A 21945-nucleotide genomic window follows, 5' to 3' on the forward strand; every position below is an offset into this window, starting at 1 on the left:
AGTAGAGGATCACAGTAGAGGTCATAGCCTGCTGAACCTGCAAAGGTAAGATTTATTAAAGTAGCTAACTTACACTGTTCCTCAGAATGCCTTGCATATTATTATCCAATCTGCACTAGTATTAAAACTGAAATAAATGAAAAACTAAACCAAACACTTGTTTTTTCCCTCCCACACACGAGAGATACAAGAACCTACAGCAGATTAGTGTTGTATGGGGTGAAGGTAAGGCTTGAGAAAGGAGAAATCTATCAATATTTTTCTTCAAGAGCTGGAGGCAGTACTTGTTGGTAAATGCATTATGAGGAAGGCAGTTTAGGAGGACAGATAGATGGAATAAATGAGGAAGAGCAGAAGCATGTTTGATGTGTTTACAGCTGTACTAAAAAGGGATGTTAGGTAGCTGCTACTCTTGTTTTAACAGAACCCAAATGAAAGTGAAGAATGATGTCTGCCAGTTTACTGGAGCAGCGATTATGAAAGTACTTTAGAGGATAGAGATAGAGGATGAAGTGAATCTGTTAGGGAATGGTCATCTATAAACCAAACTGCTTTTTTCTAGACAGAATTGAGAAATTATAGGAAGGTTTTAGGTGCATCATCCCAAATGTCTAAAGAGTATTCAAGGATGGGAAGAATTTAGGATTTGTATAAGGTTAGTAATTCAGTGGGTGTTAAACAGCATCATGAGTGGAAAGAATGGCTAGTTTTTTTTTAGAGATTGAGGAAACTATTAATTTCATGTCTATATTATGGCAGGAGAGGCTGGAGGTAAATGTCAGTCCAAGGAAATAGATCTTATCCTATTTTATTTGATGATTTCTGCATCACAGAGAGCAAGGGAGGGAAAGCTGAAATGCCTTTTGTGAGAGAAAATATAGGACTGCATTTTGGTGGCAATGAAGGTGACCTTGTTCTATCCTTGTTCTAGGATGGTATGGAGATCAGTGTTTAAGGCATTGGTTGCAGATGCTCTTGAACCCTGGGCATCTGAGAACTACATGATTTGTTGAAAGGGTAGGATGAATTGAGTGTACTAATGTTGGCATAGGGGAGTAGGCCACTTGTGTATAGGAGAAAGAATGTAGGCTACTGACAGAGCGCTCTGCATAAGTGATAAAACTCAAAGAGAGAGGGGTTGTTAACCATGACATGCCATGTGATAAAAAGCTAACTATTGAATACCAGAGGGTAACAGGAAGACCAAAGGAAGACATTTTACTAGGCAGACTATGTCCTAAATGGACAAAGGCAGGGATTCACTGAATATTCAGATTTATTCCAGTGTTCAAATAATTCAGCATATATTCCAAATATTTGTCTTCAGCTGAATCAGTAGAAAGATATTTGGTCATCCAAAGTAGAAATATTCTCGTTGAGTGGTCATAATGAATGCAATGAATCAGGAAAAGCATCCCCTTATCTTGTGCCACTTCATACAAAGGCGTGTTGCCTTTAATATAGGAACTTTCTTTCGTGTTTTAGTTCATGTTATGCAATCTTAAAAGTTGCTTATATTATGAAGTATTAAAATGTGTCTTAAAATATTGAAAAAGAGTAGTTTTGGACATAAATAATAAAAAAAGGAATATTTGCAAATTTACAATTTATTTGAAGATTCAAAATTTACAAAATGTAAAATATGCAAACAAAATATCTGAACTGGGTGACACCAGAAAAAGGAAGAGCACATTAATGATTAATCATGTAAAATGACAAGCATAGTGAAGAACTTATAAAAGAAAATGAAACTGAAATATCAAACCAGAATGACCTAAAGTAAATCCATCAAAACAACAAATGCTATTTCATGTAAAAAGATGCAGATGACAGACAGGCAAATTCTTTGCATTAGGCTATGATTGTTCAAAAAAGATTTCCAAAGTTAACGAATAAACCTTTTCCATACAATTTCTCAGAGACAATCACCAGCCAAAGTAAATTAATCAAAACAACACAACAAACATTATTTGATGTTAACAAATAATCTACAAAAAAGGATGCAGGTAACAAACAGGCAAAATCTTTGTATTAGGCTATGATTGTTCCAAAAAGATTTCCAAGGCTAATAAATAAATCTACTCTGAAGTACAATTTCTCAGAGAAAAGTTCTTTTGATATAGCTGCCAGCATATTCATTGAAAGAAGTTTTTCAGAAGTTGAAATATTTATGAAGAAACCAGACACAGACTTTTCCCAAAAAACACCAAAAATTTTCTTTTCCTACATGGCTATGAAATATGGGTTAACCTCTTTATTTTACGATGTCGAAATGAAGATTTTGGGGCTCTTTTCTAATAATTATTCTCATGCACTGACCACAGTTTGTTTATTATGAAACACACAACTCTCTGACACAGATTGGTTTAGTATTGAGTGAGAGTTTTCCTCTTAAAATTTCTGTCTGACCTCTGATGAGAACTAACAGTTCAAAACAGCTGTCAGGCCAGTGAAACTTTAATGAGAAAATGCACTAATAAAAGGTGAATATATATTGGCACCAGAGCAGAGCTCGTGTCTTTTAAGTAGTGCAAGCTAAGGCAGCTGCAATGCCATGAGTCATATTCTCATATGCTTTCTGGTATTCTTTCAAAGCTTTCCAAGTTTTTATCTACTTTTCTCAGCCATAGCCAAGTTAGCCAGTCTTGGGCATGGACAGCAGGGTTTTCTCCCCCCAGTTTATCTGGGGTTTTTCATCCCGCAAACAGTCAAACCAGCCCCGTGAATACACGGATCTACAGCCATAAATACTTACCCCCCCCATGAGGGGGCTCAACTCGCCCCAATAGGGACGGGGGAGAAAAGGAAGGAAAACTCCATATGAATAAATAAATAAATCTACTTTCCAATTTTTTTTTTATGGCGGGAAAGAAGTCAATGGACACCCACATGGGCAAAGCAACATGCCATGTAACGAGTCATGTGTCTGTAGCCACTATAAATTGGAGGAATACGATGCTCCCAAGTCAGTGCAAGTGTGTCGGGTGAAATGGCTACAAAAAGGGAACTGACTTTGGCAAATTGTTGACAAATTAGGCCACCTCAGGTCAACAATCAGCGATACCATACCAAGAAGGAAACACAGGGAGTAAACTGCAAGTGCTATCTGCAGTGGAGGACCCACCACTCACCAAATGTGACACAGAGTGCTACAAAGGATAACACGTGAAAACAGGCATTCTTCGGTGACATGTTGAACACAGAGTTCCAGGCATCAACTGGAACACAAATCTAACAAAAACATTCAGAACCAAGGCTGACAACATGGGGTTTTCATGGTAGGATTGTCATATGTAAGCCCCACGTTACTCAAACTAACATGTAGCATTGTCCTCAGTGGTGCAAAAAGCATGTACAGTGGAATGTGGAAGCTTGGAAAGCTGTGTCATGGAGTAACAAATCACACTACACCCTCTACCAAGCAGATGGTTGACTTTGGGTGTGGTGGGTGCCCAGTGAACAACTCCTACAAGAGTCTGTAACCCTGATTATGAAATTGAGGTGACAGCATGATGGTATGGATTTTTTTCCCCCCCTAGTTTGGTCTCATCCGTGCAGTTAGCCTAGTGGCTATGCGCTTCGCAACCATATGCCTGGGGAAGGAATGTCCTAGGTTCGATTCCTGTCGATGACGTGAGGAGCTCAAGGATCTTCCTCAGACATAGCCAAGTTAGCCAGTCTTGGGCATGGGCAGAAGGGTCCCCTCCCCGTTTATCTGGGGTTTCTCGGCCCGCAAGCAGGCAAACCAGCCCTGTAAACACATGGGTTACAATCACAGCATACCTCCAGGAATAAGGAGTAACCAACCTATTCCGTAGGATTTCGGTTCCGAATGCCTACACGGCAAAAAGTGTAGGTCTACGCACGAACGTAAAATTAGGATAGGATAGGAGTTTGGCCTCAGATCTCTGTGGTGCCAAAAACATTGAACTATGAGAGATATCTGCACATTCTGGACAATGCAATGCTTCCTACTTTATTTCTACAGAACTGACTGTTTCTTTCAGCACCATGTCACAAGGCTGCTGCTGTAACTGCATGGTTTGTGGATATGAAAGTTACCACACTTTACTGGCCTCCACAGAGCCATGATCTCAACCCTACTAAACATCTGTGGGATGAACTGCAGCATCATGTGAAGTCAAAGGATGTCTGCCCCACAACATTCAAGTCAAGACATCCTCACATGCCTAGAGGAAGAATGGTCCAAAATTCCCATTAATTGCTCATACTTGTTGGAAGTTTTTTTTCCTTTTCCCCTTGGCTATGGCATAAATTAAAGATACCAAGAAATTATATACTTGGTTTAATCCTTTATCCAAGTGTAAGCAAACAAAGTTTGCACCTGAAGTATTTTCAGGACTGGGAATCTCCTGAAAATACTTCAGGTGCAAACTTTGTTTGCTTACACTTGGATAAAGGATTAAACCAAGTATATAATTTCTTGGTATCATTAATTTATAGCATAACCAAGTGAAAAAAAAAAACTTCCAACAACTTTTCTCTCCAGAGTAATTTAATAATAAGGTGTGACACCTTTTGGCAACTTGTATTTGAAAATATGACTTCTGCATTACTTCAACCTTAGTATCACCTCTGGCTCTCACTGAACAGACCTCAATAAAGGTTGAAACTGGTCTGGGTAGTGTATGATAGAAACATTTAATTTGATTTAAAGATTTCATAGGATAGATGCAGGGGAAATGTTTCAGCAGTTTGCTATAGGAGCCAAAACAAGGGGTCATCCCTGGAATATTATACAATACTATACATAGCATTATACATGTCTGCAAGGAAATGTGCTTTGCATTATGGGATACTAAGGCAAGTGATGTGAAGTCATACCACCTTTACCACAAGTTGTCCCAGTCCTGAAAATACTTCAAGTGCAAACTTCGTTTGCTTACACTTGGATAAAGGATTAAACCAAGTATATAATTTCTTGGTATCTTTAATTTATGCTTTCATACTTGTGGAAAGTATTTCCCATAAGATTGCTATAGTCATCATGGGAAAAGTAGGTCCTACATCATATTAAGGTGGGCAACATGGCTGGTTGTTCTTCACACTATGGTGTCTGTTGACTTCTTTCCAAACTGTGTGTGATTATGAAATAAGGATGGATCTTTTTATTTTGCAGTTTCATGTGGTTATATGGTTAGGTGAAGTATTATTACGTATATTTTTAAATCTTCATTCTGCAATTTGGCAAAAGCACCGAATATCTGACCAAAGCATGCTCAATTAAATTTTATAACAATTATTCTGAACAAAAAATGCACATGCATTAAAAATTTTTTATCAGTTTTTAATGAGTGTACTTCCCTATCCCAAAACATCATCATCAAATTCCTGATTGTACCCTCACAGGGTGTACAGGATATAATGATAGTACTACATGAAAAACTTACATCATTATTAACCTCCAATAAACAATTTCCTCCATATCAATCTATTATCTGTCAGGACTCCAACATTATCAGATCTTATATTTCTGTCTTCTAATGCACATTTTACTGTATCAATCCACCTACATCTTGGTCTTCGTCTGGGTCCTTTTCCTGCAAATCTAGCAGAGAACACCATCATCATCATCATCAAATTCCTGCCATGTATCCTTAAGGGGTGTACAGGATATGACAGCACTACATGAAAAAATTACATCATTACTAACTTCCTATCTACAATTTTCCTCCAAATCAGTCTGTTACTTGTCAAGACTCCAACATTATCAGATCTTATATTTCTATCGTCTAAGGCACTTTGTACCGTATCAATCCACCTATATCTTGGTCTTCCTCTGGGTCGTTTTCCTGCCAACCTGGCAAAGAACACTTGTTTTGCTAATCTTTCCTCTCCCATTCTATTTAAGTGACCATACCATCTGAGATTAGCTCTGCTAACGCATTCCTGGATGCTGACAATGTCAAGTTCTTTCCTAATATCCTCATTTTTAATATGATATTGCCATTGATGCCATCTGTTCACGCCTCTAATCTTTCTCAGGACTCTCATATCTGCGGTCTCTAGTCTTTGGTCAAGTGTTTTACTTCTGACCCAGCTCTCAGATCCATAAGTTAAAATTGGTTTGAACACAGTCTTGTATACAGCTAATTTAGTGTTCTGACTAATTTCTTTCTTATTCCATATGAATTTATTCAATTGACTTCCCACGATACCAGCTTTGCTGATTCTGTTGTCTATTTCTATATTTAGTTTACCATCTTCAGTAAAAATTGTGCCTAAGTAGCTGAAATGTTTTACTTGTTCCACAGGTTCTCCATTCACAACACAGTTGACATTTTCAATGATTCTGCCTATTTTCATTGTCTTTGTCTTTTTATTGCTGACCTTCATACCATATCTATTACAACAGCTATTCAATTTAGTCAGAGAATCTTGCAGACTTGTAGCGGATTTATTTAGAAGTATAACATCATCCGCATAAAGCAAAGAGCTGACATTAACATCTCCAATTTTGATATCAGGTTTAATACCACATTCCTTCATAATGTGATCCATATAGATAATGAATAACAGAGGGGATAATGTACATCCTTGTCTCACACCAGATTTAACATTAAACCATCTTCCTGTACTTCCTTCAATTCTAACTGCTGACTCACAACTCAAATAAAGACTAAGTATTGCTTGATATAATGCCCCATTGACACCATATAACTGCAGCGTATCGAATAGCTTCTCTCTTGGCACCTTGCCATATGCCTTTTCCAAATCGACAAAACTTAAATACAGATCTTTGTTATATTCCCATGCTTTCTCGACTATTTGTCATAAAGTGAAGATCTGATCCTGACAGCCTCTATTTGGCCTGAATCCAGCTTGTTCTTCACCAAGCTTTTCTTCCACAATTCTTCTCAACCGTTTCTCAAGTATACTTGCATAGATCTTGCCAGGAACACTCAGTAGGGAAATACCTCTGTAATTCTCACATTCAGTTTTATTTCCCTTTTTATATATGGGTACTATGAGAGCTCTACTCCAATCATCGGGAATTCGTCCCTCTGTCCAGGCTTTCTGAACTATGCAGTGCAGCCACTGTAAGACTCTTATACCACCATACTTCAGCATTTCTGGTCGAATATCATCTACTCCTGCTGCCTTTCCACATTTCAAGCCTTTGATGGCTTTTTCTACTTCAAGTATGGATATGTATTCCTGACTGCATGCCTGGTCAGTGTTTTTTTATCACTGTGCTGTCATCACTGCTTGTTTCATTTAGCAGTTTTTCAAAGTAATTACTCCATACTTCAAGGATATCTTTTTCTCCTGTTTTCATTTCGCCTTTATCATCTCTAATTCCTTTTACAGCACTCTTTCCTCCATTCCTAAGCTTCTTCAACAATCTCCAGAATATTTTGCCACCTTCTTGATATTTATTTTCTATATTCTTGCCAAAGTCCTCCCATGACTTTTGTTTAGCTAGTTTTACACACTGTTTAGCTTTCTTACATTTGTCTCTGTATTCTGTAAGAGTAAAAGCTGACTTATTTGCCAGGAACTTTTGATATGCTTTCTTCTTTTCCTTCACTGCCTCTTTAACTTCCTGTGTCCACCAGGGAGTTCTGATTTTTTTATCCTTGCACACAACCTCACCACATGCCTCTCTGGCAGAATCAATCAATGTTTCCTTCAGAGTTTGCCACTGAATCTCCAAGGTTTGATTCCTGTTCTCAAACTCTTTCATTTTCTTTTCAATAATATTTCTGTATTTTAGTCTACAGTTCACATCTGAGAGCTGCTCAACTTTTATTCGCTTTAAAACTTTCTTACATGTTATTCTTTTCAATATGAAATTCAATTTTATCCTGCTCAAGACTAAATAGTGATCACTTCCAATTTCAAATCCTCTGTACACTCTGGTGTCCTGTACCAGGGAGAAAACATCACTATCAACAATAACATAGTCGATGAGACTTTTCTTATTCCTAGCCTCTTCTCTCCATGTGAATTTGTGCACATTTTTATGTTGGAACATGGTGTTAGTAATAACCAGTCCATGTCCTGAGCAGAAATCCAACAGATATTTGCATTATTATTAGCTTTGCTCTTTTCTCCAAATTTTCCCAAAATATTTTTGTATGTCTCACAATCATTTCCTACTCTACTATTTAGATCCCCAACAAGCAGAGAACACTTGTTTAGTTAATCTTTTCTCTCCCATTCTGTTTAAGTGACCATACCACCTGAGATTAGCTCTGCCTAACAACATTCCTGGATGCTGACAATGTCAAGTTCTTTCCTAATATTGTTTTTAACATGATACTCATTCACCACTCTAAAAATACAAAATCTAGTCCTTACATCCCTAATGAGCACACATTTATTCAACTTCCAGGGATGAGATGACCCCTTGTTTTGGTTCCTATAGCAAACTGCTGAAACATTTCCCCTGCATCTATCCTATGAAATCTTTTAAGCAAATTAAATGTTTCTATCATATCCGCTCATTTACTCCTATCAACTAAGACTATTAAATTATTTAAGGAATTTACAACGTATACTGGGATATTAATTAAAAGTAACTTTAATAAATACCTCCTATATTTCGGCAATGTCACATTGTCATCGTCATGGGAACCTATCTTCATCACCAAATTTCCATCTTCATGGGAAAATATAGGAGGTATTTATTAAAGTTTCTTTTAATTGTAAATTCCTTAAATAATTTAATAGTCATGTATTACCAATGTATAAGCCTATCTACAAGAATTACAATCATCCACGGAGATTCTATTGCAGGCAAGGCCCGCCAATACAGCAAACTAAAGCTGAAGATATCAAGACAACTAAATCAGTTGACCTTCTTGAAATGCTGCTGGGATAATGAGGTAATCCCAAATTGTGTAAAATTTAAGCACTGTTCCTCTTCACAGAAGGCTCTCCGCATCTATAACCACGCTAGCTTCGTCCTGCTATGAGAACAAATTACCGCTACATGCATTCTCCTAGCTGACAAAAACAAAGCTATCCAGGAACAAGAGGAGGAGCTTTCCAACATGCTGAAAAAGCTTTCCAGCTTTTGTGTTGCTGAACCACGATCATTGGACGATTCTCTATGACATCTCATGTGCTTCGGCAGCAAAAAAATTTGAAAAGATACGAAGTCAGCACATCAAAAAATTTTAAAACTTGAAAAAGGAATCTAGCTCCGAACCTCAATAACCACTCAACACTGTAATCAACCTTTCTTCCATTACTTTGAAGCCTGAGGCACTCAATGCACTGGCACAAGGCCACAATTTTGCCATAACTCCTAAGAAAATACCAGCCAAAGAAATAATGATTCAGATAGAACTTGGTATCTGCAACCTTCCAAACCATATTGCCAACAATATCAGACTGGATGTAGCTGATGTTCTCACCAAAGCAAGACCACCAAAAACCAACCTATCCAAAGGAGAATATAAAGCTCTACAAGAAATGAAGAAAAACAAAGAAATAGAAATCACCAAAGCAGATAAGGGAAATGCCACTGTGGTTCTCAACCAAACCAACTACACAGGTAAGCTGAATGCCTTATTGTTAGATCGGGCTACCTCCCTATTGAGTATAATCCCACCAGCTCCCAAATTAGAACACTCCAAAGGCTCCTTAAGAAGGTCACTTCTTGGCTTGTGGAAATTACTAACAAACTAAAACCTTTTAACTCTAGATCCCCCTCCCCCCGAATATATGGACTTCCAAAAATACATGAACAAAATATGCCATCACGTCCCATACTGGATGGCAATGATTTCCCCACATACAAATTAGCCAAACGTTTATCCAAAGTGCTCACACACTATATTGGTAACACACCATCACACATAAAAAAAACTCAACCCACTTCAAAGCCAGTATAGAAAACCTCTCACTCCAACATACGGACATTATGGTCAGTTTTGATGTCTCCTCCCTATTCACAAATATCCCACTCAAGGAAACCTTAGAGCTCATCCAAGACAAATTTCCTCCCAATATCTCAGCCCTATTTCAGTTCACAATGAACTCAGGCTATTTCGTTTGGCAATGAAAATTCTACAAAAAGATAGAGGGGACAGATGGGGTCACCACTCTCCCCACCCCTGGCCAACTTCTTTATGGAGACTTCTGAAGAGACTGCATGAAACTGCCCCAAATTTGGGACACTTGCATCTTGAGAACTTCAGCCCAACAGCCAAGACAACCCAATATAGCATTTGCCTCATTTGCTTTTTGTAGTCCTGCGTGCACATGTCATAGTTGTATGTTCCCATGAAGATGGCAATGTGACATTGCCAAAATATAGGAGATATTTATTAAAGTTTCTTTTAATTAATATCCCAGTATACGTTGTAAATTCCTTAAATAATTTAATAGTCATGTGTTACTAATGTATAAGCCTATCTACAAGAATTTCCTATCAACCAACTTCTGCAATCCACACACCTTCAATCTATTCTCATAGGGAACATTCCACAAGCCACTCACCTCTGAATCCTCTTCACCACTTCCTCATCCCCCAAGAAACCATGGGGACCAGACTTGAGCACAGTAATCCAGATGTGGGCATATCAAGGCCTTATAAAGAGGAATTACAACTTCCTTATCTCTACTTGTTAATGTGTTCTTCACTAGCCAAGTAATCTTATGGGCTACCTTAGCAATGTGTCCTCAAAATTTTAACTCTTTGTCTACCAATACCCCTAAATCTCTAGCTTCATTTATTTCATGGAGTACAGTGCCCTCAATGTGATACATGGCTTGCAATCTATTTATCCTATAATGCATAACTTTACATGTCTCAACATTAAACTTACACCCATTAACTTTTACCCATAATGACAGCCTATTTAGATTGTCCTGCAATCTCTCCGTATTGCCTTGATTAACTATTACTCTACCTAATTTTGCATCATCAGCAAACAACTGAATATTTCCCTTCAGGTTATTTCCTGTTTCATTTATGTACAAATTAAACAGCACTGGTCCCAGCACTGAGCCTTGTGATACACCACTGACTAGTCACCTGCTTTCGCCTCAATTCTGCCCCTCCATATACCACTTTTTGATATCTGTCTAGCATCCACCCTCTTATCTACTTAACTAGTGTCATATCCATCCCTATTTGTTCTAATTTGAGTAATAACAGTGTTCCATGTGTATTCTACCAAATGCCTTTGCAAAATAAAGAAAAATCATCATGTTGCCATTTCCTTTATCCATCTCAGCTGTTACTCTATTATAAAAAGTGAGTAAATTACTATGGCATGACTGACCCTTTACAAAGCCATGTTGACCCTCATGCAGTATCATTTCTATCTACCGATTCTTGAATTTTCTTTTTTACCAATTTTTCTAGTACTTTTACCACCACACCTGAGATACTGATTGGTCTATACTTTGCTACTGTAGTCTTAGAACCTCCCTTACGCAAAGGAATAATTTTGCCATTATCTCCACTGTTTCATTATCTATATGGATCACATCAAGAAGGAGAATGGCATTAAATCTGATATCAAAATTGGAGATGTAAATCTTAGCTGTTTACTCTATGCAGAAGATGTTATACTCCTAAATAAATCCAGGATAAGTCTACAAGATTTCCTGACTAAAGTGGAGAATTGTGGTAATACATTCTGCATGAAAATGAGCAATAAAAAGACAGAGAAAATGAAAATAGGCAAAAACATTGAAAACATCAACTGTATCCTGAATCGTAAGCCTACAGAACAAGTAAAACATTTCAGATATTCAGGCACAATTTTTAGTGAAGACAGTATATTGAATATGGAAATAGACAAGAGAATTAAAGCTGGTATGGTAGGAGGTCAGCTGAATAAAATATATAGATTTATGTATTTAAATATATGCATATATTTAAATATATGCATTTAAATGAAATACATAGTAATTAAAAATGTTTACTTAAAAATTTTGTAATAAAATTAAATAGACCAAAAAGTTATAAGTTGTATGCTAAGCATCATTTACATATTTTCAACAGTGATAAAATGCATCTGCTTGCTAGCTACATGTTTGAGTAAGGGAATTGTGTCCTATTTCTGCAAGGGCCTCAGGAATGCATTATACCATGTAATGCAGAAGAGTTGATGTGTGTATCAATCTATATATATATATAATACAAGGTGGTTAAAAATTCCACGTACAAACTTTGAGGGGAGGTAGAGAACATCAAAATCAACCATATTCACATAGGAAAGTATGACCGGAAACACCACCCAAAAGTAACAGGTGGCGCTGTGCTCCAGGTGAGCTATTGGGGCTTCCTCATTCAAGCTTTCAATGTCGTACGAAGAACATGTGTCGTTTTACGAATGCTGAGATGGCAGACATGCACCTCATTTACCATATTATGTATCCAACTACTATTGAACTGTTCAGTTATGCCTAATAAAGTTTTTTACACTACTTACTGCCTTGTATTATTTCTATATCTTTGTGTCCCTGTTAGTACCTTCCAGTGGCGTTTCCGGTCATGCTTTCCTATGTGAATATGGTTGATTTTGATGTTCTCTACCTTCCCTCAAAGTTTGTACGTGGAATTTTGAACCACCCTGTATATATATACACAGGTATCCTTCAATTAACGTGGTTAATTAATCCCTCGGTGTTACCATGTATATCAAAATTGCATTAATCAAATCTAATAATCAATGGTAAAAATTACAATTCGTCCATGATCGATTACTGTATTAATAATTCGTTTTATATGGTACTCTTTTAGGAAAGATAAAAAAATAAATGCAAAGTAAATATTTAATAAATACTTGTACTTACATTATTTACTGTAGTTTTTTTTATCAAAAGAAGTTATCAAGAATTGTTTGAACAGTTTTAGTTTTTTTTCTTATCAGCATAAATTCTACGATAACAAGCAAAATGACTCTCCAGACCTCAGCAAACAAGCAATAAAACATAAAGAAAAGACACTGCAAATATAATACATGATGGTACACATTAAGTGGATATTGAATTCAACATTATTTCATAGCCAAATATAGAAACTACAAGCGTTTTGTGCTGAATATATAGAAACTAAAAGTTTCGGCAGATGCAAGCATAAGCCACCTTATGGGCAACTCGTAGTAAAGGTGGAGTAAGCTCCAGATCATTTTCCTTAGTATTTTTCATAATGTAAAGCACATCTCCTATAGGACACGTATGATAAATAAGCCTTTGGCTCTCTATTTCAGTAATATGATGGTTTATTTATTTTCAGTTACAATCTAGAAATTATTGATATAAAAATAATTTTTATATTAATAATTTGATATAAAAATTATTGATATAAAAAAAAAAAGAAGACAACTAAACCATACTATACTGACATCGGAAGTCGCGATATCTCTCAGATACAATTTACTATCAAATATCACAAACCTTTACATAACATGTGTTAAACCAAACTGACAGCAAAAAAACAGTTTGGAATATCACTCTTAACATATGAATGCAGCTACTCATGACATCCAAGCTATACACTAAATCGTGTAAGAATATTTATATTAAACATTTTGCATGTATCTGTCAGATCAGCTGCGAACTCTGCAGGGTTAAATGCGCGTTAATCAAAACTCTCGCCACATATATCAAGGGATTGCTGAAATTAATTTCGGCGCGTTAATCAAATCCCGCATTAAGCAAGGGATACCTGCATATATATACGTGTGTGTGTGTGTGAATGATTTGTGTATGATATATTTGTATCTACAATGCTTCAGGAGGATATTTATACAATATGACTGTGTGTATGTTCACAAGAATAAATCCAAAAAAGTTCAATGAGTTCCTGCAAGGAAAATTCAAAATTTAAATATAGTCATACTATTTTAATAAGTGCTTGCATTATAAAAATGAATATATGTTGGTGTTCAATGATGTGTCCATTTGTATTACAATTGTAATAAATATATTAACAAGATAGAAAATTGACACTACAAGTAGTAACATATCATATGACTAAGCAAAACTTACATCTGAATACACTGAAGCTAATTTTTGGAAAATAGAGTCATCAGGGCAAGCACTGTACTGGTGATCCTTGTTTTCTTGATTGTCATCATATGGATAATTTGCTACCAAAGAGCCACCATGAAGATTAGCAGACAAAACAAATGGATTTGATTTGATCCACTTCATGACAGCTAAAGTTTCTGGTTCTTGGACTTTATTTTCAGAATTTAAGTGAAACTGGTCAGGAAAATTTCGATTCAAGTCGACATCATGGGCATTATGTCTTCCTGTAACTCCATCCATATCACCTTGGACAAAAAAGTAATTTTTAATATCTCCAGTATGACAGCTGCATGTTTTTTTTTTCAAAGCATTTTAAACAATTTTAATAAGTTATACTTAATATCTATCTATATTATTATCCTTTTTTTCCTTTATTGAAAACATTCCAAAATTTTTTCAAAAGGAATCTTCCATCTGTACATCCTAGTCTTTAAATTGTAATAAATCATTAAACACATGTACAATTTAAGAGAATTAAGTTTTAATACTCCATGCAAAGTGAATAATCTGCACTAACTATCCTATCCTAGTGCACCTTCAGAGCTATAACTAGTCAGATATATTTAAAGAATATGGAATAAAGTGTGGGGGTCGCTAAAGGGTCATAGCCAAATAACTGGAAGGAGACCTCCACATCACCTTTCAGAATGCAGAGACCAATTGGGATTTCTGACCTTCTCATGGTGCACCCTGTTAGTAGGTATCTACTGGGTACTGAACAAATGAGGATAGTCTGGCAATTTGAGACTTAGCCAACCAAATTGTACTCTCTATTGGCTTAAACCACAAATGCATATGATGGTACAACATAAGATTTCATGTCAGTTGGGGCAATCCTAGTTATACAAGGTCCCTGCTCTTTTGGGGGATCTAACTAGCAGAGTAGGAAATGATGATTATCAGACATACAAAAATATTTTGAGAAAATTTGGAGAAAAGGAAAAGCTAATAATAATGGTAAGTATTTACTGGCTTTTGCTCAGGACATACACTAGTCATTATTAACACCATGTTTCAACATAAAGATGTGCACAAGTTTATATGGAGAGAAGACAAGATATAAGAAAAGCCTCATTAACTGTCATTGTTGATTGATCTTCATGCTCGTTCAGAATACAAGAGTGTACAGAGGATTTGAAACTCGAAGTGACCATTACTTAGTACTAAGGGATAAAAATGGATACCACATTGAAAAGAACAGTATGTAAGAAAGTTTTAAAAAGAATTAAAGTTGAACAGCTTTTACAAGTAAATTGTAGACACAACTATATAAACAATTTTGAAGAAGAAATGAAAAAAATTGAAAACAAGACCTTGGAGTCTCAGTGGCAAACTCTGAAGAAGACATTGATTCAGCTATGGAGGTATATGGTGAAATTGTCTGCAAGGATAGAAAAATAAGAACACCATGGTGGATACAAGAAGTTAAAAAAGCAATCCTGGAAAAGAAGAAAGCATACCAAAAGTTCCTAGCAAATAAGTTAGCAGATGCCCTAAAAGAATACAGAGAAAAATGTAAACGAGCTAAGCTGTGTGTAAAAGTAGAAACAAAAGTCGCTGGAAAACTGGTGAGAATATAGGAAGGTGGTAAAATGTTCTGGAGACTATTTAGAAATGGAGGAAAGAGTACTGTAAAAGGAATTAAAGATGATAAAGGTGACATGAAAACTGAAGATAAGGATATCCTAGATGTCTGAAGTAATTACTTTCAAAGGCTTAAATGAACCAAGCAGTGACAGGACCTTACTAGAAAATTTTCAAGAGGAATGCAAAAAGAAGTATATATATCAATATTTGAGGTAGAAAAAGCAATCAAAAACTTGTAATGTGGAAAGGCAGCTGGTGAAGATGATATTCAACCAGAAATGCTAAGTATGGAGGTATAAAGGTTTTGTGGTGGCCACTGCATAATTCAGAGAGCCTGGTCAGAAGGTCAAATTTCCAATGATTGGAGTAGAGTTCTCACAGTACGTCTATAATAAAAGGAATAAAACTGAATTTGAGAATTACAGAGGAATTTCTCTACTGAGTTCCAGGTAAGATTTATGTAAGCATAGCTGAAAAGAGTTGAGAAAGATTATGAAAGAGAAACTTGGAGAAAAACAAGCTGGGTTCAGGCCAAATAGAGGTTGTCGAGATCAGATTTTAACATTAAGACAAATAGCGGAGAAAACATGGGATGACAAGAATCTGTATTTAAGTTTTGCTGGTCTGTAAAAGGCATATGACAAGGTGCTAAGAGAAAAGTTTTTCAAAAGACTAGAATTCTATGGGATGAATGGAACATTATATAAAGCAATAGTCTATATTTAAGTTGTCAGTCAGCAGCTAGAATTAATTGAAATACAGGAAGATGGTTTAATGTGAAATCAGGGGGTAAGACAAGGATGCACATTATCTCCACTCTTATTCATCATCTATATGGATCACATTATGAAAGAAAGTGACATCAAGCCTGATATTAGAATTGGAGATGTTAAACTTAGCTCTTTGCTTTATATAGATGATGTTGTACTCCTAAACACATCTAGTGCAAGTCTCCAGGATTCACTAACTAAACTGAATAACAGCTGTATTTTCAATCAAAAGGGCAAAACTATGAAAATAGGCAGGAGCATAGGAAACTTCGCTCTTATTCCATATAAATTTATATGGAATAAGAGAGAAATCAGCCAAAACACCAAAACAAGCAGTATACAAGACAATGTTTAAACCAGTTTTAAGTTATGGATCTACGAGTTGGGTTAGAAATAAAGCACTTGATCAAAAGCTAGACTACAGATATGAGAAAAATTAGAGGAGTAAATCAATGGCAGAATTATATTAAAAACAAAGATATTAGGAACTTGACATTTTTAGCATTTAAGAATATGTCAGCAGAGCTAATCAAAGATGGTATGGCCACTTAAATAGAATGGGTGAGGAAAGGTTAGCAAAACAGGTGTTTGATACCAAGATGGCAGAAAAGAGACAGAAGAAAACCAAGGTCTAGGTGTTGATTCGGTTCAGAAATGCCTGCCTTAGAAGCACGAAATGTTAGAAACGACAATACCAAAGTGCTCACAAGTAATAGACTGATTTGGAGGAAAACTGTTCATAGGAGATTAATAATAATGTAAACTTAATCATGTAGTGCTGTCATATTAACCTGAACAACTGTTGTGGGTACATATCAGGAAGTTGATGATGATGAATAAAGTGTATGAGTTGCATGGCTAACAGCTAACTAATTTCATAATCTATGGTATACTATGTAAATAATGCTATTAGGAAACAAAGAAATAACCAAGGCTACTTAAGAATCAATACTAAATAAGAAAGTGAATTTCCACATAGCATTTAAGGAAAGCAAAGAACTGATGGGTGTGTCTTTGGCTTACCTTACATGATCGTGTTGCATTCCATCATCAGATAACCACCCAGATAGCTGATGATATTCTGTAATGGCTTAAACCATAAATAAAACCAAATGAACAATTTGATGAAATGCGATGCTGGCAGGGATGTAGCCCAGTTCAACAAGCACTGTTTTCATCAGAGAACAAAGTCAAACAGTGAAAAGTCAGCTACTGGAACAAATTCAATCTCAGCAGAACTGAAGACAGAAACAAATTTGTGTAGGAAGTAATGACAAAAAAAAAAAAAAAGCTAACTGGCAGAGAAAGAACAAGATTAATGTCAATGGTGTTGCTAATATGCCTGTCTGATAGACAAAAACAAGTGAGATACTGCTAAATAAAAAAATGTTATACAAAATGTTAATACTGGCCAGACCAATATAAGTTGTAGGGTAACTGATAAAGAAAAGGAAAGACTAACTATCATAACTTTTTTGAATAACAGACAATTTGCAAGTTGAGGAATTTGCATTATCAGACAGGGCTGTTCACATACACACAAAGGGGACCTGATGCTTGCTGGTGATCTAAACAGCAAAATAGGACATGAAAGAAAATATTCAAGCAGGAAGCAATCAGAAGTACATAATACTTGACATAGGAAATAAACCATCAAGATCTGAAATGTGATAACATCAACTTAAAATGCTCAAATAAAAAATAAATAAATAAAATAATTAAAAAAAAGTACGATCATTACAATTTTTTTCCCAGTGAAAACAGAACTGTAAGGAGAAGTGGGGTGAGAGGGAAAAAAATTACATCAAGCATTCTGTGGTATGCTCTACACCAATGCATCAGTAGATTCTTACAATTATTTCCATAACTATTTCAACGATGAAATTATTTAGGATAATTTTCAATCGCTGATTTTTATTTCTTCAAAAGAACTACCATGATGTCTGTAGCAAAATTATGTTATTCAGAAAACTCGATTATCAGTGGTACTTTTGTAAAAATCTATAAGATGTCAAAAGCAATGTGTTTTTATTAAATTTGACTAATTTTTGGTTCCTGTACTGTAAATGTATAATTTTGGTTTGCCTAATTTTGTCACTATAAATGACCAAAATTAAATTACTTGTGAATTAAATGATCCTAAATGGGGTCAAAGCTAGATAAATAGAAGAAGACTACAACGTAATGGAAAGACCTGAGTTCAAATCCTGCCTAGGAGGTGAAAACCTTTATCAGGGGCTTTCAACTGAAGTTGAGTCATAGTTGGTCTCAATATAGGTGGCAGGGTTTTTCCTCCTAGAAACTCCCTTAGTAGATATCTATCTAGATAGTGAATGAACGAGATGGAGAATAGCAATTTGGGTTTTAGGAGACTAGACTGTAAGTTTAGGCCAAAACAAAATAATGGTACAAAATGAAATTTTATGTCCACTGAGGAATTTTCTGGTTAAAGCCCTCTGCTGTTAAATGAGGATGAACAAGTCAAAAGTTATACACGTGGATAGGCTTATGTGTTCATCAGACATTTCTGTAATAGATTTCATGGTTTGATATGAACACAGATGGATAAGAAAATAACTATTTATTAACTTAAAAGCTAATATTTCGCTGTTATTATATCCAGCATCTTCAGAGTTTGTAACAAACACAAAGTTTGTTACAAATGTAAAACAACCACAATCTGGTGTAACAGTGGGGCTAATAAAAGTAATTGCAGCGTGCAACACAAGACTAAAGTCCTAATATGGCGCCATCTAGGTTTAAAAAAACAAAAAAGTTTTGAAATAGTAGTCCAAATGATAGTCTTAGAAAGTTTGAAAAAATGAAATAAAATAAAAGTAATAAATATTAATTTGGTCTTAAGATGACTGTCTCCCAAATCTTTGGTAGATTTATACAGCCATACTTGTTAAGGTTTAGAGTATGTTTTAAGGCCTTCTGTTGATCCCAGGAACAACCTCTCTGACTTGTAGAAGCTTCTGTGCATTACTTTTGTTTCTTTCCAATTGATCCTGTGTGTAGGGGTATCTAAAGCATGGTCTGCCAGATCCGACTTGCCATAGCGAAAGTGTCGGATATATTTTTTGTGTTCACTGAGGCGGATGTCCACAGTTCTTCCTGTCTGTCCGTAGTACGCTTGATGGCAAGAACAGGGCATTTCATAGCCTCCTGGATGTGATAAAGGAGTGCATTTGTCCTTAGGTGAACGGATGAGAGTTGCTAATTTTACATAAGGTTTAAATACTGTGCATAGTTGGTGTTTGTTAAGCACCCTAGATATCTTTTCAGATGTGCCTTTAATATATGGGATAGTGATAGTTTTGTTGTAGTCTTCTGTGGTAGATAGATAGAGGGGATTTCTGGGTAGCATTTGGTATGTTATCTATTTTATGGGGATTATAACCGTTGGTTAAGAAGGTGTGTCGTAGGTGAGAAAGTTCAGCAGTGAGAGCAATGTCATTGGAACAGATTGCTCTAGCTCTATGGGTTAGTGTTTTTAAGATACCATATTATTGAGAAGGACGATGGTGTGATTGTTTGTGTAAGTATCTCCCTGTATGTGTGGGTTTTCTATAAACTGAAAATGATAAGGAACTGAAAATGATAAGGAAAGCAATGACTGCCTACCCTTCCTGTGTCCATGAAGGGTAGGCAGTCATTGCTTTCCAGAAGGTTCCTTATCATTTTTGGTTTATAGAAAACCCACACATACAGGGAGATACTTACACAAACAATCACACCATCACCCTTCTCAACAATATGGTATCTTAAAAACACTAACCCATAGAGCTAGAGCAATCTGTTCCAATGACATTGCTCTCACTGCTGAACTTTCTCACCTACGACACACCTTTTTAACCAACAGTTATAATCCCCATAAAATAGATAACATACCAAATGCAACCCAGAAATCCCCTCTATCTATCTACCACAGAAAACTACAACAAAACTATCACCATCCCATATATTAAAGGCACATCTGAAAAGATATCTAGGGTGCTTAACAAACACCAACTACGCACAGTATTTAAACCTTATGTAAAATTAGCAACTCTCATCCGTTCACCTAAGGACAAATGCACTCCTTTATCACATCCAGTAGTCTATGAAGTGCCCTGTTCTTGCCATCAAGACTACTACGGACAGACAGGAAGAACTGTGGACATCTGCCTCAGTGAACACAAAAAATATATCCGACACTTTCGCTATGGCAAGTCGGATCTGGCAGACCATGCTTTAGATACCCCTACACACAGGATCAATTGGAAAGAAACAAAAGTAATGCACAGAAGCTTCTACAAGTCAGAGAGGTTGTTCCTGGGATCAACAGAAGGCCTTAAAACATACTCTAAACCTTAACAAGTATGGCTGTATAAATCTACCAAAGATTTGGGAGACAGTCATCTTAAGACCAAATTAATATTTATTACTTTTATTTTATTTCATTTTTTCAAACTTTCTAAGACTATCATTTGGACTACTATTTCAAAACTTTTTTGTTTTTTTAAACCTAGATGGCGCCATATTAGGACTTTAGTCTTGTGTTGCACGCTGCAATTACTTTTATTAGCCCCACTGTTACACCAGATTGTGGTTGTTTTACATTTGTAACAAACTTTGTGTTGTGTGCTCTGAAGATGCTGGATATAATAACAGCGAAATATTAGCTTTTAAGTTAATAAATAGTTATTTTCTTATCCATCTGTGTTCGTATCAAACTGTGATATGAAAAAAAAGTCAAAAGTTAGTTACTGGAACAAATTCCAATTAAAAAGAATTCAAGATGCATAATCAATGAAAGTATCAAAGAAAATGAAGTCAAACCGGCAGAAGGACTAGCAAAGTAACATGTATTGATCATACCAAAACAAACAAGACAAAAGTAGATGAAATACTTCTAAATAACAAATACAATATGCAATATTTGGACATAATGATCAGGAAGTGGAAGGAGTAGTTATAGTATTCAATAGTAAACAAGGATAATTTCCTTGAATAATAGCTAATATCAAGTAGGGTGATGTGGTTAAATGTCAAAATATAGAACTAGACAATGAAACTTATTGTGTGTCTAGTCATACAGAAGGTTCAACTAAGGAAGAAAGAAGTAAAGGAATTTTTTGAATCAGCAGCTGACAAACAAACAGGCAAAGCTGATCCTTGTTGGAGATCTTAACAGCAGAGTAGGAAATGAATACAGCATATAAAGAAATTATTTGGAAAAATTTGGAGAAAAGAGCAAAACTAATAATAACGTTCAGGACATGGACGAGTCATTATTAAGAACATATTTCAAAATAAAGAAATAAGAAAAGTATCACTGATTGTTATTGCTGATAATGATAATATGCTCAATCAGGACACCTGAATTACCAGGTGATTTCAAATAGAAAGTAATCCCCACTTTGTTTTGAGGAGGATAATAATGAATCTGATATTGAAAAGAAAAATATGTAAGAAACTTTTAAATAGAATCAAAAAGCTTTCAGAGGTGAACTATAGACTCAAACAAGCAAGCAATTTTGAAAGAAAAAAGAAACAGTTTTCAAATGAATATCAAATCATT

At 35.7% G+C, this 21945-nt stretch overlaps 1 protein-coding gene across 1 annotated transcript in view; it reads right to left on the reverse strand.

The window, feature by feature from the left end:
* LOC150093582 (carboxypeptidase D-like) overlaps positions 1–21945 on the reverse strand; it is a 506393-nt gene that overhangs the window by 377770 nt on the left and 106678 nt on the right. The window contains exon 6 of the mRNA XM_090413049.1: positions 13981–14267. Within this exon, the coding sequence (XP_090269175.1) occupies positions 13981–14267 (287 nt within the window). The remainder of the gene's footprint in view (positions 1–13980; positions 14268–21945) is intronic.

Source organism: Typopeltis vanoorti, chromosome 23 (assembly GCF_054136105.1).
Source record: "Typopeltis vanoorti isolate ZY-2024b chromosome 23, IOZ_Tvanoo_1.0, whole genome shotgun sequence".
NCBI lineage: Eukaryota > Metazoa > Arthropoda > Arachnida > Uropygi > Thelyphonidae > Typopeltis > Typopeltis vanoorti.